This window comes from Coregonus clupeaformis, chromosome 9 (genome assembly GCF_020615455.1).
Source record: "Coregonus clupeaformis isolate EN_2021a chromosome 9, ASM2061545v1, whole genome shotgun sequence".
In the NCBI taxonomy this organism is placed as follows: domain Eukaryota; kingdom Metazoa; phylum Chordata; class Actinopteri; order Salmoniformes; family Salmonidae; genus Coregonus; species Coregonus clupeaformis.
In genome coordinates, this window is record NC_059200.1 from 38,768,731 (window position 1) to 38,776,651 (window position 7,921).

The 7,921-nt window shown below is 43.2% G+C and overlaps 1 protein-coding gene across 1 annotated transcript; it reads right to left on the minus strand.

Moving 5' to 3' along the window:
* Nucleotides 1-1,540: 1,540 nt before the first annotated feature.
* Nucleotides 1,541-2,604, minus strand: LOC121574421 (dnaJ homolog subfamily C member 7-like). Its single transcript, XM_041887045.2, has one exon. It carries the CDS (start codon nucleotides 2,002-2,004, stop codon nucleotides 1,642-1,644), a length of 363 nt encoding a protein of 120 aa, XP_041742979.1. The 5' UTR covers nucleotides 2,005-2,604; the 3' UTR covers nucleotides 1,541-1,641.
* Between the last annotated feature and the right edge of the window lie 5,317 nt (nucleotides 2,605-7,921).

Consider the following 7,921-nt stretch of genomic DNA (forward strand, 5'->3'; position numbering starts at 1 on the left):
TGCATAGGTCAAATAAACAAACAAACTTGACGAGAGCATTGCAACCAATGTCCAACGTCCCTTTGAATTAAGTAGAAATTATGCACCAATATTGAATTTTTAAATCCTATTATATGATATTAAGAGCCCTTTAATTTAGACCACATGGAGAATTAAATTAATACAATTTTCAATATGAATAAAGACTTGCTAAAGTGCCACAATTTTGCATTTTGACATATCCTCATTTTGCACCCCTCCGTGACTTCTAGGAATATTTCAACCCACAAACCCCCCAAAATAATCATTGTAAAGACTTACTTATTTTGTTGCTTTGACAATGTTATTTCAGAATTTTTTTTTTTTTTTCATGTGATTAGTGATTCATTTATGCCTGTCCCTCATTTTAACGTCAACCCTGTTACATGAACTGAACTCTGGTTTTAATATGGTGAAACTATTCCTTTTTAAAAATGTATTTAAAAAAAAAAATTGGAACATCCAATAGTCAAATCATAGTGTAAAAGCAGGTGAGCTGTTTCAACTCTTTTTGGCCATTTTCTGGTGTTTTGTGGTGATAAACAGTATGGCTCAAGCATAACACGTGAACCCTGTTACTCATTTACAGTTTAGTCATTTAGCAGACGCTCTTATCCAGAGCGACTTACAGTTAGTGAATACATATTTTTTTATACTGGCCCCCCGTGGGAATCGAACCCACAACCTTGGCGTTGCAAACGCCATGTTCTATCAACTGAGCTACATCCCTGCCAGCCATTCCCTCCCCTACCCTGGACCAATTGTGCGCCGCCCATGAGTCTCCCGGTCGCGGCCGGCTGCGACAGAGCCTGGATTCGAACCAGGATCTCTAATGGCACAGCTACTTAGACCACTGCGCCACTCAGGAGACTCAACAGGCTAGAAAAAAACTAAAAGCATTTTCTGTGAATCTTGTATTAAATTGCCTCTCCCTGTTTCCCTGTGACAGTGGGAATTGAATATTATTGTGTGGGGCAAATGAATACAAGATTCACAAAAAAATATATAGTTTTTTCTTTTTCTGGCGATGGCTGATTTAACTAGTAATTACCAGCTGGAGGGCCGTTCAAGTGGATTTTTCCCAGATGTGGTAAACTCCGACTTCCCACTTGGTTACAAACGCACCATAACACCACTAACTATCCACTTTAGAGCCATTTAATTCTAATACTAATTGGAAGACCTAGACCTACATTTTGACATATTGTGGAGCGTTGTATGATGTATAATATTTGTTTAAATTGATCAAAACTAAAATAACAAAAATAGCCTTGTGCTCGATCTCAGATTTTCTTTCATTATTTAATCAAGCTGAAGAGTCTTATTTTAATCGCTGCAATCGCTGCCAAAGGTGCTTCATCAAAGTACTGAGTAAAGGGTCTGAATACTTATGTAAATGTAATATAAAAAAATGTTTTATACATTTGTCAAAAAACCTGTTTTTGCTTCGTCACTATAGGGCATTGTGTGTAGATTGATGAGGAAAAAACACAATTTAATATATTTTAGAACAAGGCTGTAATGCAACAAAATGTGGAAAAAGTCAAGGGGTCCGAATACCTTCCGAAAGCACTATGTGCACAAATAAAAAGGTAAAAGAGTGTCATTGTCACAGCAGTGTCACTACATACTTTGATTGGATTCAAAACTGAATCCTCCTGCTGGGCCTCCGAAGAAGGTCTTGAAGATGTTGTTGGCATTGAAATCTCCCATATTATTGCTGTCGTCCTCCAGGTCGTGGCCGCAGTCGTAGCGAGTCTTCTTCTTGGGGTCAGAGAGCACGGTGAAGGCCTCGCCTACCTCTTTAAACTTCTTCTCCTCCTCCTTCTGTACCTCTGGCGTGGCCGCACTGTGACGATCTGGGTGGTGCATGAGGGCCCGTTTCCGATAGGCCTTCTTAATCTCATCTTCTGTGGCATTCTTTCCCACCCCCAAGTTAAGCTTGATATGGGTATGGTCTAATTGACTCAATAACCAAAAACACATACTTAAGTTAAGCTTTCTTAATGATCAAAGTTAGCTGGCTAACTCATTAATCTTCCTCTCTGATCAACTGCTTTATCAACACTCACTGGAGAGATCATTCACCTACAGTATCTCTCTTGCACTAAGTCCACATGTCTCATCCTTCTCTGTTTCACAACATTATTTATTCATGCCGTGATATCTACTATACTTGCCATGCATGTCGATTTTGGATTGGAAGGGGTATAATGTCAGTTATGGTGACATCTTGCAGAACATCTAATTCTGCTAGATGTTCTTGTCTATGTCTTAGCAGGACTGGTGGAGCACTGTTAATGTCCGCCCCGTCATCGGTGTGAAGGACACAGTGCATCCTACTTCAAAGAAAGACCAGGACCAAGACCAAGACCAGGAGTTTCTGCATACAGAAAGGGAAGACTCCCAAACTTCTGGAAGTCATCGTGTGATAACAGACCTAAAAGACCAAAAAGCCTCCATCTGCTATTTAAATCACATTAAATAGCTTGTCACGTTCCTAAATTCCCTATTTGGGGAGTGCAAAAAGGCAGATTGTCTGGCAAAGCCACCTTTTGAGGTGAGGCAAGAGGAAAACTGCAAATACCCTAACGTGGAACATGTCCTACTGACCATATCCAAGTGTCCCTCCAATCTCCAATACCTACTTTAGGTCCAGGAAATTCCTTATTTTTAATGTTTTGACAATAAACAAATGAAACCTTGTGATAATTTATACCTTGGCATTGTTGAATACTTGTTTCTGATTGGCTTGAAGGCCATTCTAGAGCGTGCATTATTTAAGTGATAATGCCAGAGAAGCCGGTGCAGGTGTTGTTAGGCCAGAGACAAAGTTGAAGAACATTATCACTTTTATACAACAGGTTAGCAACATATTCAAATAATGATTGACATATTTTCATTTAAAAAATGTTATTTTGAAGAATTTATTCATATTATTTCATCCTTCCACAAGATATAGTCCCGACACAAATCTAGGGTTGCTACCCAAGCCGGCTGGTCGTTCATTCTATCGGTTTGGTTGCCAGAGACATGACCCAGTCCTTCAGTCTTTTTGTTCTGTATCTATGGACGTAACCCAGTTGTTTGTTCGAAATGTTCCATTCCAATACTGGCTACCAATGTTCTTATCCCTTGCTTGCTAGCTAGCCAACTATGGCTAATTTACAGTCACGTCAAATAGTGCAGCCAGAATAACAGCAGTAGCTGCATTTGCATTTATTTAAGATGTTTTCTAGTGACATTTATTTGGATGCATCCATAACAATGAGCTAATGAGGCGCGATTTCGCCTGACATAGAAAATGTGCTCTCTATAATTCCCTTTATACAACGTGTGGGTCTAATCCTGAATGCTGATTGGTTAAAAGCGCATTCCAACCGGTTTCTATTCCACAAATTACTACTGGCTAAATCTATGACTTTAAAATGCATATTTACTCTGTTCCATCTGACTGCGCAATCCACTGTCTCATCAACCCTGCCAGGCAAATTATAAACTTGATCTCCGCTTTAAAAAGCATCTAGACATTATCTCACATTTATTTTAGACTAACATTTAGTTTTCAACAGCAGATATTTGTATAAACGTTGCTTTCTGTCTCTCCGACATTTGCAACATTGTTTCAATATTCAAATTCGATCTCCAGCTGTCCCATAGTCATGATCGAGTCGGGACGAGACAGGCAGGCAGTGTTTCTCAGCCAGTCGAAATCATGAATCAGCTGGCATCATTTTTATGGATATATTCAAGTGTTAGCTGTGTTGTTGGCTAGCTCCTCTGAACAACAGTGTCCTGACGTCGTGCCAGGTGAAATCGCGCCTCATTAGCTAATTGTTATGGGTGCTTCCAAATAAATGTCACTCAAAAACAGCTTTAACAAATGCAAATGCTACTACTGTTGTTATTCTGGCTGCACTGTTTGACTTTACTGTAAATTTGAGTAGTTGGCTAGCTAGCAAGCAAGGGATAAGAACGTTGCCAGCCAGTATGGCAATGCAACATTTAGAACGAACGACTGGGTCGCATCCATAGATATGTAACAGGTCAAAGAATTACAGATTTTTGCAACCGTTCATTTTCTATTTTTTATTTTATTTTGTGAGTTGATTTCACCAAAATATTGTATTGTTCAGCATTTCGTGTAGTCTACATTGTATTCGGCTGGGAGAGGCGGATTCTGGTCGAGGGTAGAGTGTTGAACATTTTCTCTCTTTGATGTTGAACAGATTGAGAGAGTTGTACACAATAAAGTGCCTTCAAGTACGCCAGTGTCTTGTCTTCAGTGCACCGGAACACAACGCAGTAGTCGGCAACGAGCAGACCGCGCCGGCTACATTGGTGCCGTGACCCGGATTATCTTCGCTTCAGATCATCGCCAGGGTGATCGCCGGTGGTTGCTGTGACGAGTAGGAACCTCTTCGAACGTTACAAGTATAAGGGCAAACATTAATGTGTAAATTGTAGCTCTTAATTGCTTACCTCAGCTACTTCTATCATTTTACAATTTTTTTTTATATTCACATGTTCTGGTGACTCACATATCATTACCATAGTCTATTACAACTTTCTATTTAAAAAAAAAAAAAAAAAAATGGCTGATGGCAAGGATGCGCAGACACCATTTAGTGTTGGAGATGCTGCAGGGGTAAGCCTGGGGAGGGGCAGGTTTATGAGTATGGTGGAGAGCACGCCGGTTAGGGGTGCTGGTATACTAGGCAGACCTGTACTCTCGTCCACACGCTTACGCACTGATGAATATTCCCCCGCACCACACATGAGTAGCTTAAGAGATGCTCCAGACATTGCAAGCAGCGTTAGTTCAGTGGGCTGTCCTGCATTTTCATACACTCACACCCAAACAGATGAACATTCTCCACGTCAGCCAGTGTCTAGTTCACATGTGAGTTCTGCAGACCTAGGGAGTCTCATCACACAGTTAGCTCATGAAATAGGAGAGAACATTGCTAGCCAATTACAGAGATCTGTTGGTAGTGCAGATAACCAAACCAATCCTACGCCTAGCCTGAACTTAGGATATGGACAGTCTGATTTGAACATGACAGGAGTAAAATTAGTCATGAAGACAGATGTCAAAGAGCCGCCGTACTTCAGGGGTGATGGAACAGACAAACACACAGTGCATGAGTGGGAAGAGATTATGAGCGTTTACCTGAATAAGAGGGGTGTACACCCAAGAGCACTCCCAGGAGATAATGTCAAGACTAATGGGAAAGGCTAGAGACATTGTTAAAGTTACCCTGCGCAGTATGCCATCGCTGCAGCCAGCTGAGAACTCCAAGCTCGTCTTTGATATTCTGAAACAACATTTCAGTGAGTTAACCTACTCCTCTATGCCTTTAGCAGATTTCTATAACACACTTCCTCTGGCTGGAGAAAGTCCCATGGACTATTGGATACGCTTGAACAAGGCTGTGGATGTCGCAGATGAGTGTCTGAGAAGGCAGGGGCGAAACATTGAGGACCCCTCTCACGAAGTCACAATGATGCTGGTGAAACACTGTCCCGACCCCGCTCTTACAAGTGTCCTAAAGTGCAAAACAGCTGAAAAGTGGACAGCAAATGAGATTCATGAACACCTCGTTGAACATCAGAGAGAGGCTAGAACAATGTGTCAAGCCAAATCTTATCGGCCAAAGAACATTGGTGCACATGCTCAGGCATTAACCACAGAGACAGTCGCTGCTGAAAACCCAACAGACCTTACTGGTTACCCAAAGGCAATGGGGCTTCCATCCTCTCCTCAGACAGAGAGCATCTGCATGCAGTCTCTCATTGGCTTGCTGGACCGTGTGCTAGAGCAGACGGCACACACAACAGCAGTCGTGCCACCAAGCAGGGGGCCAGCAGCCATTGTTCAGAGTAGATGTAAAGTCTGTCAGTCTGCCGAACATTCAACTACTGCACACTGTAGACAGGCGAACCTCTGTATGGGCTGTTACAAGCCCGGCCACTGGAAGAGAGAATGCCAACAACGCCGGCCAAGAATTAACGCTCAGCCACAGTTAACGCACACATCACCTAACTCTGAGCAAGGTGGAGCCAGTTTAAACTAGATAGCTCACATACGGAAAGGGGATGTGTGAGCGTTGAAGATTCAACCCTTGAAGAAAGTGAAGAATTGAAGGAGATGTATGTCAATGTCTGTAAAGCAATGTCTGATAATTGCACGGTAATTGTTCAGAATATTCACAGAGTTGAGACGTTCAGTGAGTTATTTCACGCACCGGTGACAGTTAATGGCTGTGCTCAGTTGCAAGGGCTCCTCGATACAGGCTCAATGGCCTGCACGATAAGTGAAGAGGCAGAGCAGAGACTACTATCGGATAGCATCTTGACCCCACATCAAGAACTCTCACAGCATATCATCCTTGTTGGCTGTGGAGGAGTACAAGTGCGCCCCAAGTGCATGTATGACATGGAACTAAGTCTGTATGGGGTAAAGTGCATGGTCCCAGTTCTGGTGATCACTGGTCAGAAAGACGACATAATAGTAGGCACCAACATGTTGAAACATGTACTGCATCAGCTGAAAAACGAGAACAGTTATTGGACACTTATCTCGAGCAACACAAAAGGGTCTCCAGATGGCGAACAGTTTCTAGAAATGATGACCAGTCTCACAAGATGGAGGGGTGAAGATGTCCCAGGAAAAGTAGGGACAGTGAAGCTAACTCAGGCGGTGACTCTCCTTCCCAAACAAGAGTACCTGCTGTGGGGAAGACTGCCAAGTAATATACCCAAGTCACCTGGGAGTACAGTTATGGTGGAGCCTACAACCTCCAGGTGTGTGCCTCGGGGCATTATGGTGGGGAGAGTGGTAACACCGCTATGGGGAGATGGCTGGACTCCCATGAAAGTCACTAATATCTCAGACAAACCACTCACACTGAAAAGGAACAGCAAGCTTGCGGACGTCTCTACTTGTGTTGCAGCTGAAGATCTCACACTGTTCCAGGGTTCCTGTCAGAGTGATGCTGGCTCTGTTGGAGTGACTCATGTGAAACAGGACAACAACGGTGACCTGAAAGACAGACTGCAGAAGTCTGGTCTAGGAAATGTCGACATTGATCATTGTGAAGCGAGCCCCTCCACCAAGCTCCAACTTGTGACATTGCTGGAGAAATATCAGGATATATTTTCAAAGCATAATCTTGACTGTGGAGAAGCCAAGGGCTTTGCCCATAGGATCCGCCTCACTGACGACCGTCCCTTCCGTCTTCCATATCGCAGAGTGCCGCCAGCCCACTATCAAAAGCTGCGCCAAGTTCTCACCGAGATGGAGGAACAGGAAATCATACGGAAATCAATGAGTGAATATGCTTCTCCACTCGTGATGGTTTGGAAGAAAAATGGCGACCTCCGGATATGCACAGACTTTCGATGGCTGAATGCAAGAACTATCAAGGATGCTCATCCTTTGCCCCATCAATCGGACTGCTTGGCTGCCCTTGGCGGTAATGCTGTCTTCAGCACCATGGACCTCACGTCTGGATTTTATAACTTGCCCATGCATGAGGAGGACAAAAAGTATACCGCCTTCACAACACCATTAGGCCTGCACGAGTATAACAGAATGCCACAGGGGCTTTGCAACAGTCCAGCGTCCTTCATGAGGATGATGATGAGTATCTTTGGCGATCTTAACTTCAGCAGTCTCTTGTGCTACCTAGATGATCTCTTGATATTTGCCCCCCAACGAACAGCAGGCCCTCAGCAGATTAGAGGTTGTTTTCCAGAGGCTACGGGAGCACAATCTAAAGTTGAGTCCAAAAAAATGCCATCTGTTGCGGAGATCTGTGAAGTTTCTCGGACACATCGTTGACAGTGACGGTGTTGCTGTTGACCCAGAGAAGGTCGAGGTCATCACCAAAATGTCAAA